The sequence below is a fragment of the Opisthocomus hoazin genome, chromosome 16 (genome assembly GCF_030867145.1).
Source record: "Opisthocomus hoazin isolate bOpiHoa1 chromosome 16, bOpiHoa1.hap1, whole genome shotgun sequence".
Classification (NCBI taxonomy): domain Eukaryota; kingdom Metazoa; phylum Chordata; class Aves; order Opisthocomiformes; family Opisthocomidae; genus Opisthocomus; species Opisthocomus hoazin.
The window spans coordinates 19,362,525-19,383,528 of record NC_134429.1 but is presented as its reverse complement, the minus strand read 5'-3'; the positions used below and the strand labels follow the sequence as shown (position 1 = coordinate 19,383,528).

Here is a 21,004-nt window from a genome sequence, read left to right as displayed (position 1 = left end):
TTAACACTAGTGCTGGAAGAAAGGAATCAGTTTCTTGTGCAGCGTCTCTCAACTGTAGTAGAAAGTTACTTGGGATCAGCCACAGAATTGATAAGCTAACTGCTGCAATACTTCATACCCGTTGTAGTACGAGTGTGTTGCTGGGTTCTGCTCAAGGCAAGAAATAGAATTAGTTGTAGGACCAAGGTCAGGCTGTCTTACAGGTCAGTAGGAGGTCAGTCTTTATTCAGTTTGAAGGGTGGAGTCAGTAAGAGATGAATATTTTTAAATTGGGGACTAAACCTGAAAAGGAATTGTGATAACACACCTCCTAATAAACTAGAATTCTGTAAGTATGCAGCTAGTCTGGGATTACACCTACCAGCTTTTCCCACTTAGGTTTAGCATATATTCTGAGGATAGTAGTGTCTGTTTGTTACAGCCTTGGTCTGAGTCATTTAGAATTGCTGGGTTTGTGTGGTTAGGTGCTCGAGAATTCTGATTGAACTGATCAGTTTGCTCTAATGTATCTTAACATTGGAGAAGACTGATGTGGAGAAGCCAGTTAGTAAGTAGTGGCTTTATTCTGTTTTCTTAGACTGGTAAGTAAGGGAACAGATAACCAGGACTTCAGTTTCTGATATAGTTCATCTAGAGTATAAACCAGATTTTTTTGTCTGTGCTTCAGATCTCTTACTTTTTTTGGTTATGCAGGACCTTCCTTCCATTGGGCTTGGACTTTGGTTTTCTTGAGAGGGGTGTAGTACTGAACAAGATCTTGGATCTTGCTGCTTAGTTGTGGTTTCCCACTTCCAGCATGTGGCATATGATACTGATACCCAAATGATTCATGGCCTCAGCTGGTGACTCTGCAGGCATTGATGGAGAAAAGCTGTTGGAAGAAAAGTTGACAGCGACAGGAATATCTTACTCTAAACCCCTTCCCCAGTTTCTTCTGAATACTGTTTGTTTGTTGCAGAAACTTCTGCCACCTGTAACAAAGCTGTAGGATCCGTAATACTTGAGTAGCAATTGCTCATGTTTGTGGATCGATGAACTAAGACATGGAGCATTCATGTTAGGCCACTTCACTGGAGGCTGGACAAAGCAGCCTTGAGTTGCTTAATGGGGACAGTCACCACTGCATGGGTGCACAGCAGGCCTAGTGAGATCCGCAGAGCATCGGCAGCCTCCTTTTTGGGCCATGTAGCTCCATCTTGAGGAGTAACAATTAAATTCCAATTCAGGTAAGCTCTTCACACATTTATTTATCTGAAGTTTTCATTTGGTTTTCTTCATGGAGTCTGAACTGATAAACAGTTGTCAGCTTCTGTTCTGAGCTGTCGTTCAGTGGTAAGGGGAGTAGTTTCTGTATCTCTCTAAACCACTTTAGAATGTTTTATTTTAGGTTTAGGAGTTTTGGGTTTTGTTGGGTTGGGGGTTTTTTGTTTTTTTGGCATTTTTTTGAAGCCTGACCTCAAAAGCTAAAAATAGTTGAAACCATGGCTTGCTGCTTGTCAGTGGCAAAGCTTTTGAATGCAGTGCAGCACAAGTCACATTTTCTTTCTTAACGTGTCTTTCAAAGTGCTTTATTATGCCTAGAATTCGAGGGAAGGGATGAGGATGGAAAGCAGTGTTTGAAGTAGATTTGAACAATCTTCTAAGAGGCACATTTCTGCAAATCTATATGCTTCTAGCCATAAGCTGCATTTCAATCCCTTTTTCTCCATGGAGGATCATAAGACTAAAACACTTCACAAAATTTCAGGCCTTTCAAAGGCAGCAGTTGTCAGTACTCTTTAGTTTGGCTTCTGATTAGACTGCCGTTAATCTTGGTTTAATTCACATTAAAAAGGAAATGTTTAAAATCATTAAAAAATATATGACGTATTATTTAAATATTTCCCCTGTCTTTGAACTTCTGTGACATGGTAGAAACTACAGACTCCAGTCTAATATTAAATGCTTTTCAGCATATATAACATCCTCTGCCATCCTGTCTGTCTTCTAGGTAGTCTTTGGAAGGTTTATTTCCTTAACCAAGGTGAGTCCTGAACAGGTGCTTTAAAGAATTCTGACTGAAGCATCCTGTCTTAGGCTGATAACTATTGTAAAATCCATTTTGAATTTGAGTGATTTCATTGACTGTTTGAGTCATAACGTATGAACTCTGAATGAAAGCACACGTTTGAATCTTTGCCTTTAAAAGGGTGTTCTTGGAAGTAAAGGTGACACTTGGACCTGAGACTTCACACATCTGGATGGATGTTAAAAATAAGGCTGCTGGACTGTGTAGCCAAAACATGTCCCTGCCATCTGCCGGCCTCCGGAATGTGCTGCGCGCAATTAGCGTGGCTGAAATATGTTTTGCTGCATTAGCAGGCCATAATGCATTGGCTGTGTTGCTTGCGATACAGCAGAGGAAGCTTTCACAAGTAGAGTTAGCCATAAACGCAGCAAGGCGTTCATGTTTGCTCTTTGCATAGCTAACTTCTTAGCGCGGGCTTTGTTTATAGACTGTCATCTTCGTAAGGGACTTTATGCAAGGGTAAGTAAAACTTTTTGCTGCTTCCACTGTTGGGCATTGCCTTAAATCCCACTCAGTCCTGTTGTGACCTGTGGTTGATAAAAGCAGTCTGCAGCATAAACAAGAGCGTAGGTATGTTTGGTCCCAGTTTGGCAATTTCGTCCCGGACTAGAAGGAGGGGAGAGAGGTGACAGTGGACTAGAGATTCTCGCCTTGAAGGTGTTACCTCACATTAACACAACTTCTTCAATGCCAGCGTAAGGGATACTTACGCATAGTTTTTCCATGTATTGATGTCAAAACAATTTCCATCTACAGGGTAGTTAGTGTAATTTCTTCAGCTAGCATTAGTTGCAAGACAGAAACATCTCTGTGCCTGACTTCTGGGATGTTTATGCCACTTTTTCTTGGATAGGCAGAACGATAGTGAAAACATTTAGTAGATGGACTGAAGGCATATTTCCACACAAAGTTTGCAAATACACATTTCCCCTTCTTGTTCTTCGCTCTTAGATTTGTAACTAAAGAGACGGATTGTTTTGCCAGAGTATTTTATCTTGCAGGATTTTCTGCGTAAACTTTGTGTATGGAGTATTAGTGCCATGTCTGCCACCTTTTCAAATGGTCCAGCTTTTGGGTATAAATCACATTTATGTCCATTTAGGCAAAATTAGCATTCCCTTGCTACCAGCGTTGCTTCTTACTAAAGCTCCAAGTTAAGCAGTTCTGATTGAATCTTGTGGGATCGTAGCTTCTACCTTTGCTAAAGCATCTAGAAACTTGTGGCAAAACCAACAGCATAAGTTATAGATAGTTTTGAAAAATACTACCATGAAGAAAGAAATTGTATTTCATTTGCTGAGAAGAATGAAATCATCATAGTTTTGGTAGTTAATTTTGATGCTTTCGACTCTAGAGTAATCAAGTTACGTTCATGTAAGGCAAACCTTTTAACACCTTGAAACCTTTTTTTGGGTATGGAAGAGCAAGGGAAAGTTTGATGCGTCATCATTTTTATTGACTCTGATCTTAAAAATTTCTCAATACTGCCAAAGGTACAAATCGTAGAAATTGTGAGCTGTGTCAGATTTTTCTGATAATCTACATCTGAGATGGATTATATGTTGCCCACTTCCATGAAGCGTTTTGAAAACTCACTTATATGTCGCTTTGCCCCATGTCCACGTAGTATGGCATAAAACATCTTTTACAGAGGGAGCATTTTGAAAACTTGTAACAGATAGAAATGAAAGATCATTTGGTAACTTTGGATGCATTTGGACACGTGATCAGTAACCCACTTCTTGATAGAAGGAAGATCAGAAAAATGTGAAAGGTAAGAGAAATCCGAGTAACATGTGGCCATCGTTACCATTTTCCACTGGTCATGCTCCTCGTGCTCAGCGTACACGGTAGCGTGGGCAGGCATGTGCTTTGAGCACTGGCAGAAGTAGTTGGATCACAGCACTTTGTGAAGGGTAGCATATATCCTGCTGTGTATTTCAAATCTAATTGTTCTGGCACTTGGGGATCCAGGTGCCAGATTTACTCAACCAGAGTAAATATAGCAAGGTTTCAGCAGCGGGCCAACATACAACGAAGTATTTAGCCGTGCAAATCAGACATCCAGCCTGGGAATGGCAGGAGAGGTGCCTGCCAGTTTCTTCCTTTCCATCTCAGTAGAAGGACGTTGGCTGACACAGCTGTCTGTAAAATCCCACTCAACACAGAGAGTAGTTGCTGGCAAGGAATTCTTGTTGGAAAGTCTTGTTTGTGTATGCTGCTAGTTAACATGCAAGAGGTGTCTGAAGGGCTTCATATCCCAGACAGAGCTCAGGCAGCCCTGAGAAATGCATACATATGAGAGTCCTTTTCCAAAAAATTCTGCAATAAACTAATGAGAGAAAGTCAGCAAAAGAAGGGAGTCTAATAGAAGTAGAAATAGGCATCTACATACTTACCTTTCCCAAATGTGATCCTGCTAGTTTATGGAATACTTATTTTTGACTGATTTGATACAAGGTAGTGAAAGTAGTGTTAATACTGGAAGTAGGCTTAATTACCGCAGTCTCTGTTTTCAGGATATATGACAGAAATTCAGACTGTTTTGCTGCCATATACCCCGAATTGGCATAGCACAGATACCATTTCAGTAAAAATACTGAAGCGGTTGAAGTACTATATTTTCAGAAGATAGTAGGTGGGGTGGGGGTGAGGGGGAGAAGGTGTTCCGGCTTTGTTACTGCCCAGTGACCGAATTGGCAGCCTGCAGGACCTTTAGGATTTAATGCAAGACAGAGAGGCACTAATGACCAGGGTGAGAAGGGCTGGTTGTGAGAAGTGTTTACCCAAGTTGTGTGTCCGTAAGCTTTGCAAAATGGGTTGTTAATCAGACTGCGGATGAACCCCATCGCTGTGCTCATCAGTGCGCTGTTTGTAGTGTTGCACTGAGCAGTGTTTGCTGCAGACCTCATTCAGCACGTTTCTTGCTCTGCATGCTGCTGTTTAAAAGTGGTCCTGCTGTGTTTATGAATGTGTTCTCGGGTTTCCCAAGTGTGTTAAATGAAATGGCTTAATTGATTTAAGTTTTGTAATGCTTGTGTTTTGCTTTATCTCAGTTACCCTATCCAGCTATAACTCTTATTTAGCCGAAAATTACCTTGGAGTTCTACAGTACAAAGCAATGACAACACCACAGACTGATTTGAAAATAGTTGTTGCAGACCCTGTTTCTCTGAGACATTAAATGGAATGACTGATGTTTTTGTCACAGACCTCTCCTCGGAGTACTTTCCCTTGCTCAGTCCTGTGACATTTGCTGCTCATCTGCTGAAATCTGATGCTTACTTCTAAACCTCAGAAGAGCATCCAAAAGTAACGTGTGATACATAGGAATCCTCTTATAATTCCCTCCTCCTTGCATACTGGTCCTGATAATGATTTCCATGTTCCTTAGTTACATGTCCACTACTTCACAGTAGTTTGAGCTGTCTTACCAAATGACCAAGACACTGCAGATTCCAGCAGTCAAAATTGAACTCCTCTTGAAGTACGCGCTTGGATGAAGTGCGTAGTCAGCTGATGGCACAGTCAAACATGCCGCCTCTTTGAAGTCATCTTGTATTGTCTCTGTTAGTCCCTGCAGTATGTCAGTGATAGCCCTTCTCCAGATCTTTGGCAGTGGACGTTGCCATCGCTGCCTTTCTTTTCCCCATTCGACAGTTTCTCTCTGTCCAGTTTCATTCTCCAATATAGTTTCGGCTGATCAGCGCTCACAAGTCATTGTCTGCCACCTGAGCTCTAGGCTAAAGTGAAGATTTTCCCTTCTTTTGGTGACATGTGGGTGTGTAGCCCTGAGCTTGAGGGCTCAGCCAGATTTGAGGCTAGCATGTTGTATTTGGACCAACTACTGTGAGCGTGCTCAGGTGGGTTTTATCTTGCTTGTACCTTAGAAGTGCTGTGTAGTTGCCCTTAGCAATGAAAAATAAGTGACACTTCAGTTCTTTGCAAGTCATCAGTGAAGGCACAAAAGTTACCAGAAATGTTATTTAACCCAAATTAGTATTTCTGTGATGTTTTGGGATGTCATATTCTCTGTGTTAAGACTGTAAGTTACACAGTGCCACAAAAGACTTGTGAACGAACTCTGGTTTGTACTAAAACCACACAATTTCAGTTCCAAATGGAAGTCAATTAGCACTCTGAATGTGGAATGTAGGCAGTTCTTGCAGTCATTATCACAGTTGCTTGGAAAGTAGAATTTGTAGTGCTGGTGCCCTTTTTAGCCTTTTATTCCCTGTAAAAGGGAGTGATTCTGAAGGTGGAAGGAGGTTGGGCAGTCTCACGCACCCTTCCCACCCCCCCTTCCTTTAAGGAAATGTCTAGTTCCTAGGCATTTTGCCCAGCAGGGCTCAAGACAATGTATCTTGTGTTAATAATACAGATACTAATAAACAAGATGATGTGGAAGAGAGACCTGCAAATGCCATTCGTACTAGCGTGAGAAGTATTTTGCTCTGCTGCTGGCTTTTCACAGCAAAGAACTGCAGTGTTTCAGTATGATGACAGCTGCACCAAAATGAATAATCAGCATGTCAGATTTGTCTGAAGATGTAGAAGATTCAGGTGCCAGCCATTACTTTAAAGAAGCTTTTTCCTAAAAAGTATGTATACATTTTAGCAAATGTAGTTTGCCCAACTATATTTAATAAATTGGTCTCTAGTATATTTTACAGGACTGTGTAATTAATTTATATACCCCAAAGCTTTCAGCTCAAGTCACTTGTGGATTTCATTTTCAGTTTTACCTGAGAGTTAAAATGAAACTTACTGAATACTTTGATCAAGTATCAAGAGATAGTTTTTATTTTATAATACAGGATTTTAACTTGAATAGGTCAATATCTTGGTATATAAATTGTATAAGGCAACATTTACCTCATCTAGGTTTAGTCATCTTGATGGGACGTGGTTTTTAGATTTTTTTTTTTTTTTTTGGGATGTCATGGAGGGTAGAAGAATTTAAACAGAGTAGCTAGGCTAGAGATAGGCCAGATTCTTTCTCACTGACTATGAAGGAAGACTTTCTACCGTGATGGCCAGATGTAGATGTTTACGTACAGCCTTCTAAACCTGCATGGTTGATTCATCTGAACGTCGTCTTAAGGTATGAAAAGTACTTCTGAAAGTAAATTCCCTATGTGCAATGATTGCTGTCACGAAAGTGCAGCTCTGTAAGCAGTAGTGGTAAGAAATGAAAACAAAGAAGCCTTTGTCTTAAAATGCAGCATTGTATGCTGAAACAGGGTAGTGTAAAGAAGTAGGCATGAAATTTAGTTTTGTTGCTTGCAGTTCTGACATGGTGCTTGGTATCCAGATGACATTTTACAAATTCAGAAATACACGTTCCTTTATAAACGTGCAACTTGGGTGGCCTGACATGATGGTCTTTTCTGTCTATCCGTTCCTGAATATCAAGCTCTGAGGTTGAATTGCTGTTGTAAACTCTGTGCTGAATTAAGAGAACATTCTGATTGCAGTTGGACGCTGAGCTCTGCAAAATGATAATTTAGCAGGAAACAGAACTCATTTGGCTATGTCCAACTGATTTTAGTCCATCCCGTTTTCCTGAATTTCTCATTCAGCATTTTGTGGTCATGTCTCAAAACAGATGGTAGGTGGAGGCCCCATCAGCCTAGTTACTGGGAAAAAAACCTCACCATTAACTAGATCTTTTCCCAATTAAGTTAATAGCTATTCTTGATTCCTGCTGCTTTGGGAAAAGAAGCAGTGGTCTTGTACTCTGACAGATTTGAGTGTGTCTGCTGTTGCGCAGTGTGCCTCTTTCGACCTTTAACTGTGGGATCTTGGGATTTATCAAAGCCTCCTGTGTTGTTTTTTCTTTGCTAATCTGTTACTTTTTGTCAACCTCAAGTACAGGTTCTCTAAACATAATCCGTCATCATTTCTGTGCAGACTAGTTCCTTTCTGTACCCTGTATCTTGCCATGTGCTTTGTGCCCTAACAAGAGTATCTGTTTTTATTTAACGCAAATAAAACTTGGTTTTCTTACGTAATTTTCTGTTAGCTTGTTTGGTGATAAAAATGATCAAGTTGCAGCCAGTACTTCATTGTAATCTTGTCTTCTGTTTCTGAGCTTGCTTTCTTCTTGCTGTTCTCTTGCACTTCTACTTGAGAAGTGTATTCCATGTAAAACCTTGATGTCTGGAAGTGATAGAAGGCCTAAGGCTGGGTTAGGTGTGACACATAGATAGCAATTCCTATTAGAGGGGAGGGGGCAGAATTGTTAATATTTAGTACTCTTCCAGGTGCTGGCAGTCCACTTTAATATTGATATATTGAGGGAATTAGTCTCAATGTGTAGTTCTTTAGACAATATGCTGTATTTTTATTCAGGAGCTATTTAAAAAAAAAAAGTACTGTCTTTCCCTGCAGAGGAACTCCCTGTTAATTTACTACGGGCTTCTGCTGTTTAGTGTGAAGAAGAGAATGCCTAGACTCCCTTTGATTCTTCGTAGACAGATTTACAAGTTGTTCTAAAGACCCTCTTTAGTTTGCTAAGAAGTTGGCTTCTGAGATAGGACTTGGAATAACTGCTCGTCTCGAATATGGCCAAATGGAGGAAGGAGTCTATTGTTCGCAGGTGTAGATGGGGAGATCGCGCTGACATTTGAGTCATTAAAAAAATTACAGCACAAGTTGTTTCTATATGACTGTATAAGCATATTCAATCCAGCTTTAACAATTAGAAACACACAGACCAGACCCTGGAGAACCTAATTAGGAGAGAGTGCAGTTACGCAAAAACATGTGATGGGGTTTGGCGTGTCCTCCCCGCATTGATTTTCCTAGTACCTGAATGGAATAACATGTGGTATCCATAGGAGAAATTTTTGTTGTCATCATTCTAAGTCTGCCTATCACTTCTTCTTAACATGTTTCCCTCAGCTGACCTCTGACAGAGGTAATCATCCTCCAATGTTAAGGGCTGATTGATATTTAAAAAGCTACATGCCATTGTCCCCCCCCCCCCCCGGGATTATTTTCTTAATGAATTTCCAACAATTGTTCTCATGAAATTATAGCCGGAAATATCTTTCAGGTTTGTAAGGATCCAATTTCCTAACATAATCGGCAATTTTATTAAATTCATAGTCTGTAACCACCAAATCTTTGCCACCCTGTTCAGCCGCACAAGAAGCACTGTCAGCAGAGCGGGCAGGTGGGCAGTTGTGGAAGCAGCGCGATTGTTAGGGACAGCTTTCAGTGTGGGAGTGATGTGTATGGGCATTGAAAAATAACATTCTGGGGTAGGGACAAATTTAAATTTTTTTACTTTAGTCTGGCAGGTTTTATGACATACAGTGCAGTTTTCGGGAGGTGAGAGCAAGGAATTACTCTAATCATAATGTGTGAAGAAAATAATGAGAATACATTGAACAAGAAAACACTTCTGCTTCTCGGGATTACCCGCATTGTGCTGTGGATGTTCTCCCATATGCCAGTTTCACTTCAGCAAAAGCTCCTGTTCACGGTTCCTGCCAAGACTTGCGTGTATTTTGCAAAGTGGACCCATTAAAGCATTACTTCAGTGCAGCAGTGGAAGATGGGCAAAACCAGCAAATAGACTTTTGGTTCTGTAAAACACCTGATGACTATTAGTGGTGTTTGGGGAGAATATTTTATACAGTGTCTTCAACTGAAATAGCTTTCGGCAGAGACTTTTGGGGAGGACTTGACAAACTCAAAAACATTAGTGACAGGACGAGGGGTAATGGTTTTAAACTAAAACGGGGTAGGTTTAGCCTGGATATAAGGAAGAAATTCTTTACAATGAGGGTGGTGAAACACTGGAACGGGTTGCCCAGAGAGGTAGTGGAGGCCCCATCCCTGGAAACATTCAAGGCCAGGTTGGACCAGGGCTCTGAGCAACCTGATCTAGTTAGCGGTGTCCCTGCTCGCTGCGGGGGGGTTGGACTAGATGACCTCTAGGGGTCCCTTCCAACCCAAAACTTTCTACGATTCTATGATTTTGGTATCTGAGAACTTCTAAACTGCCGGGGGTGGGGGTGGGGAAGGCATTTAGAGAGGCTATTGTGGATCATGGGCATTTTCTTTGTTATTGTCACATTGAATGACTACCTGTGCCCATCCTTTTGTCACATAATACTGGGCAGAGGGTTTGAAGTGCCCAGTTCAGAGCAAACACTTGCATGAAAGGACATGTGCAAAAGCAAACACTGTGTGAGAGATGAGAGGACGCGTCGGTATTACTTGCTGATGTTCCAGCAGTTGGTGGAGTTGCTTGTTCGTGCTTGGTCAGCGATCTGGGTTTCTGGTGTCTACGACAGGAATTTTAAATTTGGGTAGGAGAAGCTATGAAAGCTTTAGGGGTTTAATCTAAACACCCCCCTCCTTTTTTTTTAATTTATGTAGATCTTCAGCAGCACATCAGTATGGGTTATCCTTAAGTAAATGGAGCGAATGCACAGTCAGTAACAACAGAAATAGCTGGGTATAGTTATCTCCATGAGAGTGAACATCAATGCTGTGTGCGTTGGAAAAACCCAACTTGTATTGAAACATCTCTTTTTTTATATCAAGTCTTTCCATTACTGAGTTGTCATGCATAAATTTCATTATATTGTGGATCTGTTTAGCATAGTTATTCCAATAAAGGTGATATCTGAATTGGACTCACTGTAAAAATGTGATGGATTTACTATACCGATAGTGTGCCGTAGGTGAAGGCCTTTAGAGAAGCGTCTGCATGTTTTGTTGCATTTCTGAGCATGGTAGTCTTAAGAAGCTGCTATGGCCAGAAACCATAACAGCGCTGAAAGCTGGGTGAAAATCTTGTGAGTACCTTCTGAAGAAGTGACTGCTGAAAAGAAAGAGCGAGATGCATAGGATAGGGAGCATGGAGCTGAAATCTGTTGGGAAGAAAGCAAAGTCTGACTTGAATAATTCAACATCTGGCAGTATAGTGGCAACCATTAATAAGTTGTAATGTCTCTGCATTTGCCTGAGCTCATGAAGAGAAGGAAGCTGGGTTATGATTATGCATTGGAAAGAATCATGCAGATCACACCCCCCTCCTTGCTGAAAGGATGGTATGCCGCTTTTTTCCAGGTGAAAAAGACTTCAGACAACCAAATATGAAAGTGTCATGAATCTTAACTGCTTATTTCAGTCTCCTTTTATAGGCAGATGGACCCTTGGAAAAAAAAATCGCTGCAAGTTGGCAGCAGAAAGCTCGACTGTGTGAAGCAGAAAGCTTGACTGTGTGGGTTTTTTGAATATGCGTAATTCTGTCTCCAGGCTCAGTCAGGAAAGCTAGAGGACAGATGCCAGCAACATTTTATCCCAGAAAGGAAAAAGAACCCAAAAAAGTGAGTGGGATGTTGTGGATTTTTTCCCTTGCACTGCGTGATGTGGGAATGAGGACTGTAGAGCCCGGAACGGGCTTGCCTTCAAACTGAAGAAAGCAATGCAGCCAGATGTTTGCCAGCATTTTGGTAATGGCCGTTGCAGACATTTTCATGCTTTGCAAATAACCAGAGGTCTGAAATGGCTACACAGAAGTGGGTTTTTTCCAAGCATGACAAAACCAAGGAGAGTTTACAGGGGTGCTGTGAGGAAGCAGTGGGTGCTGGTGCACAAGAGCTGCTTGTGAGATAGCTTTGGGCTATAAATGACAATTCTTTAGTTATATAGGGAGAAAGCTTTTGGGGAAGAAGAGTGGTAAAAGGTGTGGGGGTGACCTGAAGAAAAGAAGTGCAGTAGAAGTCGATTGGCTGAGAGAGATTAAACACTTGAAAGACTTAAAAGTGTTGGAGGTCGTTAGCTTGAAAACTATTCAAGAACGCTTTGAAGCGTATAGATCAGCAGGTGTGGGTCTGGCTGCCTGGGGCAGCAGAACTTGAGATACCAGAGGGCAACTGCAGAAAGGTAGACAGAAAGTTGTTGGTCTCTTCTTAGAAAAGATGAGGACCGTTACCTGGAAAGAATGAAGGTACCTGCTAGGTACGTATATGACCTTTTCAACAAGGAAATAAGCCAAGACAACCTCTTACGTACTTGCTACTAATGGTGGAAACTTACACAGAATCCTTCTGTTACCTCAAGAAATTATAGACTGTTATCCTTACTGCTATTTTAATTTAAAAATATATGCTTAGATGACTAAAAATACTGCCACTTCAAAGCAAGGAAGAGCTGCATCAGTTTCTAGGCTTTCTTAATTCAGACGTTTCCTGGCATTCCTAATTTACACCTAGGAATTTGCCTTCAGAGGGAGGTTGGTTGTAGTTGAGTGAGCAGATTTATGTGACAGTCAACCCCAGTGTGCTCCTAATGCAACTGAATGTCCCAGAAGGCCAAGAAGACAGCAGGATGAGCAAATCCTGTCTGGAAGGGGGATACAGGATGTAAATTTGAGCCTCAAGGTTATAGTATCAGCATAAATATAGCTACCAAGCAGCGTAACAGATTCCTTTCACACAGTGGCTGAAGTTCTGACAGGCATAAAGTCGGTGTTTTTCTTCATTCCCATTCACGTATCTTGGGATATTTTTAAAGGATGATGCTTCTGTGAGTTATTTAATTTTCTTTGGAAGTTCAGTTGCGTAAACCGGAGGCCTGAGTGGGACTTCATGTGGCTGTGCAGTTGACGCTAGACACGCTGTATAATTGACTTTCAGGACGGAGGCCCCTGGGGTGAGGGGCAGTGACTTCAGTGAATGTAGGACATTGTGCTCACACAGACAGCTAGGTCTGTGTGTTCTAAGCATTGTGGATATAAAAATAGTTGCCCAAGAAAAATTGTCCTTCTGAGGAACTCGGCTCTTATGAGGGCCTTTTAAAGCTGGCTCTGCCATTGTACTAATGCCAGTGGCAGGTCTCTGCAAACCACAAGCTGCACAAATAACCCTGGTGGGGATCGTGCTGCCACCTTAGGAATCCATTTAGCTGTCACTGATCTTCATATCTGCAAACAAAGAATCTTATTTTAAAGATACAGTAATAATTGAACTTGTGCTCATCATTTGGTCAAAAACATGACTTTTCTTAAAGGTTCTTAACTCAAGCAACTTCAGATACACACAGAATGGGATCTTACACATGTTGGACAGAAATAAGAGAATCAAGCCACGACCAGAACGATTCCAGAACTGCAAAGATGTTTTTGATTTGATCCTAACGTGCGAAGAAAGAGTCTATGATCAAGTAGTAGAAGGTAAGGACCTTAAACTGATAAACCAAGTTAACTTTGAGTGCTTTTTTTTTCCCCCCCCTCCTCCCTGAAGTCCTTCACAAATCTGGAAATATCTTTGTCTACTCTGACTACTGCTGCTGGAACACCAGCAGGGACGAGAGCTTGCAGTCTGATGTAGGCTTCAGGTACCAGAGAAGTGATGGCTAAATACTTATTTCTAAAAGATGCTGGTGTTGGCAGCTACACAGAATGTGTATGTGTAGCAATTTTAAGGGCTGACATAAGGAAATAGCAAGCATTTGGAGAAACTCAAATACATGTTTGGTTTGAAAATGCTCATGGATCTAGAAAACAAGAAAGTTACATGTGATGAGTGTTTTTTCACCCTGGGTTGATGGAGAAACAAAGTTTAAGCTGTCTTCATATGCACCTTCCCTTCTCTTCTCTGTGGAAGATGCCCTGTGACCTGCCAAGCAGTTCATCCACAATAAATACCTCTGTAAAGGTGGAGAAACTGTTCTTGAGCGTGGTTAACACTCTGCAAACGTACTACAGCTTTGCCCTTACATGAGTCAGTGAGATGCGCCAGAAGAATCTCAGCTGGGGATTGGGTTCTGCATGAACACAGCGCAGCAAGCTTGATGTGAACTTGCTGGACCTCATGGGGTTTCAGCAATGACTCAGTTAGCTCCTGGGCCAAGAACCCTGCCTCTTGCTGGAAATGCTGGATACAGGCTTATGAGAGGTTTTAGGTGTTTCCTTTACCTTGAAAGACCAGCCAACTGAATTAGTATCACACACACAATTAACAAGGCTGTTGCCTTGCCTTTTCAGTCCTCAGTGGTCATGTCACGAGCGATACAGACCACAATACATTCGGGCTGCTGCAAGCTGAGCGATTCGTGTTCTGAATTTTTAGGTGAAGTGTTTGAAATGTATTAGTAAATTCTGAGAGCAGCTGCCCTGGTGCTCGAATGGATCTGCAGCAAGTTCAGCACGTCTCGCAGAGAAAGCAGCTTTCACTCAAATGATTTGGGTGAGCATCCTGAGGCAGGGAGGTGAGGAGCAACCGCTCGCTGATTGTCCGGTTGTGCATCGCTGACTTCGTGGTGATGCCCTGCGTGCTTGACCAATGAAAGGAAGAAGGCTTCAGTGCCACCAAATAGCTCCAGGTGTGGAAGCTGAAATTGTAGAATGGAGGCCTCAGCAGGTTTGCCAAGATGAAGTTGCAGAATGGGGTTAGGAGAGAACAGCTTGTAGCTTGAAACCAGTATGTGTAATGGGGAGGCTGTTAGAGGGGCATAACAATAGTATGTGGGTGGGTTAATAGGAGGAAGATGTTTTTTCCCCCTTCAGCCCTTGTTAATAAGTGGAACACATTAAAGCTAGGATTTTCTAATGTGTCCATCGGTGCTTAGCTTGGAGGAGTTCACCTTGCAGTTTAATTTTCAGAGTGTTGGATGTACACTGTTGGTTTTTTTTTTTTTAAATATCGGCAATTAAAACTCTCCAGGTGAGGAAGCCCAAAATCTTTCTTGACTTTTGAGGGTCTTGATGTTTCAAGACTGTCAGAGTAAGGTGAGCAGTAACTTTTCTTAACCAGGGCAAATAAACTGTCGTGACCCTTCCGCAAAACTGAATTCTTTCATTTCTGAAATCCATCTCTCATTTTTGAAATGAGAGGCTATTGTTTAAGACAATATTAAATAAGCAATTTTCTAAGAAACAAGTTTGGAGGAGGCAGAGGTGGGCAATGTCTATGTATTTTTAAAAGTCCTCGGAGTAGTCTGTGTAAAATATGATACCATTCCACCCAAAGCTTTTCCGTTACGTGTGTTTTGTTTTCAAATAGATTTAAATTCCAGAGAGCAGGAGACGTGTCAGCCGGTACATGTGATCAATGTGGACATTCAGGATAACCACGAGGAGGCGACGCTGGGTGCTTTCCTGATCTGTGAGCTCTGCCAGTGTGTAAGTAGAGAGGGCTGGTGGCCTGCGGGTTCCTTGGACCCAGCTGACGGCACGGCGCTTGGGGATTGCTTCACGCGCCTTTAAGGTGCTGCATATTGCAAAGGTTGTTGCAGTAAAATCCATGTCAAGAGACATAAGTTTCCAAATTCTTGTGGTTATTTTTGGAGCTGTTGTGCAAACAGGCGAATTGTAGCAGAGTTCATGGTTGCCAAAGTGGACTTTGTGTGTGTGCATTCAAAACCAACGTGTTGGTGGCTTATGTGCAAAGCACCGTCCATAACCGTGACGCATGTTGAGCCCATTCTCAAAACTATTTATGGCCAAAATGTCCGTTTCAAAAGCGGTTGTAATATGTGGGATTTAAACAGAGTTGGATTCGGAATCACGATGTATTTGAACAACATCCTGCGTAGGTGTATCTCATAGTACCACCCTGTTGTGTGTGTGATGTGGAAGAGAACACCAGTGCCTGCTGTCGTCCATGTTCAGGGGCCCTGGCCCTTGGGGTCAGACTGAAATAAGCTGCTCTGGAGGTAACTGGCCAGAGAACAGAGAAGGGATCTGCGTCCATTTACAGTGCGCAGGTTGATGAGTTCACCTGTTCCAGGCTGACAACAGGCGGTTTTTTCACTCCAGCTTGTGCGTTGTACTCTGGTCTTAAATCCTTTCCAGATTTAAAAAGCCGAAGAGGGTTCAAGGACTTGAAGTTCAGCCATCTGTTCGGCGTGCCTGTAGCTATTCTGAAGCTTCCATTTGTTACCTAGCGAGGACAGATAGATGGTGCCTACTCAACAAAGTGCTAGTGAAGTGCCAGTTCAGCGGGCTGGAGAAGGAAGGATATGCAGATAAACGCGATGCAGGATAGATGTACGTTTGGGAATGCTGGGAATGGCACCGAGGTGCCCGGCGCTGCGCTGTTCGGCGCAGCCTGCCGGTGTAGATTCCACAGGAAGCCAAAAGCATTGAATTACTGCAGCTTTCTACACTACCTTGTATTCTTGGAGTCTGGTTGCTTAGTATTTTTTCTTTTCTAGATACAGCACACAGAAGACATGGAAAATGAAATAGATGAGCTGTTACAGGAATTTGAAGAGAAAAGTGGAAGGACTTTTCTTCATACTGTCTGCTTTTATTAAAGCACATCTGTCTCTTAGGCCTTAACACAGAAGAGGGAAGCATGTGTTTAAAGTTCCGATTATACTGTATTTTCCTGGGAAATGAATATTGATTTTTTTTGTTTGTTTAAAACCTCCTTTTCAGTGTCTTTTTGTTTTGTTTCAGGTATTCTGTCACAGGTAGACAGATATACTGGTTGGGGTTGTACATATGAGATGATTAAAAGTATACACAAAGGCCACCTATTTAAAAATTAAAATCAAGATTTTCTTTAAATCCTACTTTAATTATTGCAAGTAGGTTTTTAATTATAAAGAGAATGTTTCTTGAATATAAGTTTATAATGTATTTTTCCAGCTTACAAATTTATTTTATTTCAGTTGTGCTTTTTTTTTTATTTTAATGTGACAGAATGGCTGAACTATGTGAGGATATGAATGGAGCAGTGAAAAATGAGTATCTGTACATTATTAGATATAAAGTTGGAAGCATCCAATAAAAATGAAAAACCTGTAAGTCTGTCTGTTTTGAAAATAGAAGCTAAGTGAGTGTGACCACTCTGAGGTAAAGCACAAAGCGTCTGAAGCAGCACAGGAGTGCTCCATCATCCCGAGTGTTCTGAAGAGGGTGGCGACAGCAAGAGGAGCTTGACAGGAACCAAACGCCCTGGACTGTCCCTCCTTCAGAGAGGCTGTGTGTCGGGGCAGCTCCTGATGATTTTTTGATCCTGTGTTGAACTGACCTGCCTTCTTGGCGTGAGTTAGGGCACTACCAGGAAATCTTTTGGGGTCTTGATTGCTTTTGTATTACCATGTGTGAGATGAAGACGACCGTGAGGCTGTAACTGTAGCAGTCGGGGCCAATTGTATGTGTGTCTTCTGCGAGGAAGATGGGGACAAATGACACGCTGTACTGACAGTGGAAATAGTTTAAAGCTTTTTTTTAACTGACATAAATCGTTTGAATAGAAGGCTGCTCCTCCATACAGCAATAATAAACATGCTCGTCATGGCTCAAAATCCAGAAACTGAGTATTTGTGTACAGACAGAGCAAAAGCGCAGACTGCTGTTTGTTTAAACTGACAAAAGTGAAAACAAACCGAATTATTAGGCGTGCAGAATGTGAATGGTAAAGTGTTGCTGCTTATGGGCAGGAGAATGTCTTAGAAGTTGTTTTGTTTGAGGAACCTGTAAACGGTTTGGAGCAAATTGGGTCTGTGTGCAGCTTGGTGCTTGGATGTGTGAGGACGGATTCCTAAACATCGTGCTAGAAGGGAAGCAGCGTGAGACGGGTTTGAGCTCCTGGCTTCTCTCGCTCGTTCTGTGACTGACCTCTGACAGCTCGCAGGAATCACCGAATTTTCCTAAACTGTCATCGTTTTGCACGTGCAGGAAGATGGCACCAAGTACTCTCTCCTGAGGTAGCGCAGTGTTACCCATCTACGCGGACGGCTTCGGCGGTGCGTGTGGTAAGTCCTACGGCAACGCTGCTTCGCCTCTTCCAGTCAACACACTCACCTGGCATCTACTCCACACCTGAAAACTGCAGTCCGTGTCTGAAATTGCTTCTTTGCAGTTGCACGCCCTGGTGTCTGTCGGTTCAGGCCCCCAAAGAAACCTTGCACCCTTCTCTGCTCCTGGGATCTGGGGGCTGGCTGTGGCTTCGGCTGCCTTGTGGGACAGCTCAGACCTCTGCCAGCTCAGTCTGTGCCCTGGATGGTGTCCAAATGGGTCACTGCATCGTACTCGGGGCCCAGGAATGTTTAATATCCCTCAATTACCTGTGCTGTTTTTCTTGCCCGTTAAAAATACTTCAAGCAAAAATTGGATGGAGAGTGAATGAATAGCTCAGAACGATGAGGGGCTGGGGAGTTCGGGCAGCAGTTGTGGTAGGGTTTGCAGAGTGTTCTGTTTTCTAGTTGGCTTGTCCTGTCCCATTTTGTTTCTGGAGAACTCTGTGTCTGAAGGATTTCGTTCAGCCTCCTCTGCTTCTGCTCATCTGTCTGATGCCATCGCTGGTTACCATGGGGATTTTTACAGCCAAAGGAAGAAGATGGTTCTGTAAGGACTGAGCTGCTTTAGCTGATCTAAAAAGACGTTTCAAGCAAGCACAGCACTGAGTATTTTGAGCCGTTTTCTTTCCCTGTACCGTGTCAGCACTGAAGTCCGCTCTGTGGCGAGGTGAAACTTGGAGAGTGTTTGAAAATGTTTTCCACCTTGGAGTTAGTTCATCCCAAACAGTGCTCTCTGTTGCTATTTTGCAGAAAGGCAGTCAAAACCCAAGCAGGATGTTTTAACCCGTGTTTTGTGTGTGTGTGGAGGTCTACAGAAGTGTCCATTTTATTACATAAAGATTATACTTTCCATGTGCATAATTGGCAGAGAGTTCTGGTTGCTGTAGTGGTAAGTAGGGATGAATTAGCAGAACTTCAGTTCACTGCATCTCTTCAACTGAAATGACAAGCCTAGGGCTAAATCCGCGATACGCTGTGCAGGGTGCTACAGAACTGTTCTTTCCATCCGAAGGGTTCTGTTCGTGAGCAAAAGCAACTCTGGGAGCTGGGCATCTGCCGCGTGTTCATTTACCAGCGTGCGGAGGGATGGGACGGGTGGCTGACCTGGATGGACAGGGGAGTGTTCAGATCCACCGTCCCCTTCCAAGTATTTCAGATTTATGTGAGCAAAACTTGTTCTTCAGTGAAAACTGTTCTTACTCTGAGGCGTCGCTTCTCGTTTAGCTTACAGGTTAGTGAAAAATGTGTGCATTTGTGTAGTTCCTTTGTCTCCATGCGCTTCATTTGTGTCGAGATCGGCAGTGAAGCTCCGTTTATACAGGAATTTGATGGGGTCCTCATCTTGCTTGAGAGGCACGTACATTTATACACGCACACACGAGTATACGTGTAGGTATAAAATAAACTCTGGCTGAACACAGGGTCAGAGCTATTTTCTGTGTCCAAAAGAAATTTCAGGAGGAACCTTGGTTTACAGGAAATGTGGAAAGTAACATGTTTGTCCTTTTTCACGGGTGGGGTGGCACACGTGTGGCGGTGCTGTGCTCTTCCCTGCCATGTAGAAATGTGCATGCCCCGGTCGATGAGCGTCAGCGCTGGAAGATGGGCCGTTTCTGCTGGAGCCCTGTGGTTGGCACCCTTCCTGCCAGCGAAGGTGCGCAATGAAGGGTGAACACCTTGTGTGGCCGTGATGGGAAACTCCTGCTGTAACGAGAGTTTTCCGCTCTGCAGGCGGTTCTGCCAGCTCCCGTAAGGCCAGCAGAGGTGACAGATTCCTCCCAGAGGTTTCCCCCTCCCTTTCGAGCTGTGGTGACTCAGGTTTGTCAGCAGTTCTCTCACTTTTTGGACTTTCTTTGCAAGGCCATGCTGATGGAAGGACAGTATCTATGGAAGTGCGTTTGTAAGATCTCGCTCTCTTGCTGCCACGAAGCTGATGCTGCCTCCTGAGTGGGCAGATCTTTGCCAAGAACTTCTCGAGGTTTCCGTCTCCCACATCGCAGCCCGCTGCAGATCCTGTCCGTAAGGCACGGAGCAGCAGAACCCTGATCACTTCTAGTTCGCAGGCTGTTTTTCCTTCACACAAGTCACTTTGGATTTTGTGTCTGTTTTCTGTTTCTTGTCTTGCTTCGGACCTGCGTGACACTCGTGAGCATTCTTCTTTCTGTCGGAGATGTCAGCACGTCTTCTGAGTAGGTTTCTGTGAGTAAAAGCTGGTGATCGAAGAGCAATTCCTTTCCTCCCTTTGGCACTGCTGGTGTCCGAGCCCTGAAGCTCTCTTGCTTGTTGGCCTCCTTCGCGTGCCGGTGAGGCTCGGTGCACAAAGTCACGCAGATAACGCGGTCCCGCTGCGTGGGGTGGGAAGGAGCACCCTGCCCTTGGTTCCAGCATTCTGGGTCTGCCTGGGTGAAGACCGATGATCCTGGCTCATTTCCCCCATCTGGCAGCCCAGTGAGTTTGTTGCTAGGAGGATTATCCAGCTTCAACTTTTTTTTCCTCATACGTGTAGGAGCTCAGGAGAAGGTATCAACCAAGACGAACACAAGCGCTTGTAGCAGCACAGGGACTGTGGAAAGAGCAGGGGGATGAAGAACTGTCAGGGGAGCGTCGGGAGGGTGTAGGGCTGCTGAGAGGGCTCTTACAGAAGAGAAGCTGAAAAAGGGGAGAAACACTAGCTCTAGTTGTTGTTGTTAGACTCTTCCATAAATTCTGACTTGTGTGAGCACCGCAGGATGCCAGCGAAGGTCTGTGCTCCCTGCAGAAGGAAAGCAGAGGGAGTCGGTTCTTGTGAAAAACTCAGGATGAGTCTGTACCACGGCTCGGGAGCAAACCTTGGCATGGTGGGGTCGGGAGGGTGGGACAAGATGAGCTTTACAGGGTCCAGCCAAGCCTGGAGATGTTGAAAATGGGCCCGCAAGAACACGGAGGAAACCCGTTTGCCCGGCAGGCTGCGGGGAAGGCAGCGTGTGCTGCGCCTGGCTGCGGAGCGGGAGATGTCACCGGGGGCTCCTGCTGGGGGAGGATGGAGCGGAGAGAGGAGAAGGAATTTCGGATACAATCCGGTGCCATGTGGACTCGAACGTTCTGCGTGGCGCCTGGGTTTAACGAAGATTGATAATTTGATGGCTGCTACCCGCACTTGCAGCCCTGCCAGCCCGTTGG

The 21,004-nt window shown here is 43.4% G+C and overlaps 1 protein-coding gene across 1 annotated transcript in view; it reads left to right on the top strand.

Moving 5' to 3' along the window:
* SSU72 (SSU72 homolog, RNA polymerase II CTD phosphatase) overlaps nucleotides 1-17,374 on the top strand; it is a 29,621-nt gene extending 12,247 nt beyond the window's left edge. Inside the window, exons 3-5 of the mRNA XM_075437124.1 lie at nucleotides 13,126-13,265; nucleotides 15,097-15,215; nucleotides 16,250-17,374. Of these exons, the coding sequence (XP_075293239.1) occupies nucleotides 13,126-13,265; nucleotides 15,097-15,215; nucleotides 16,250-16,351 (361 nt within the window). The 3' untranslated portion in view covers nucleotides 16,352-17,374. The remainder of the gene's footprint in view (nucleotides 1-13,125; nucleotides 13,266-15,096; nucleotides 15,216-16,249) is intronic.
* The last annotated feature ends 3,630 nt before the right edge of the window (nucleotides 17,375-21,004 follow it).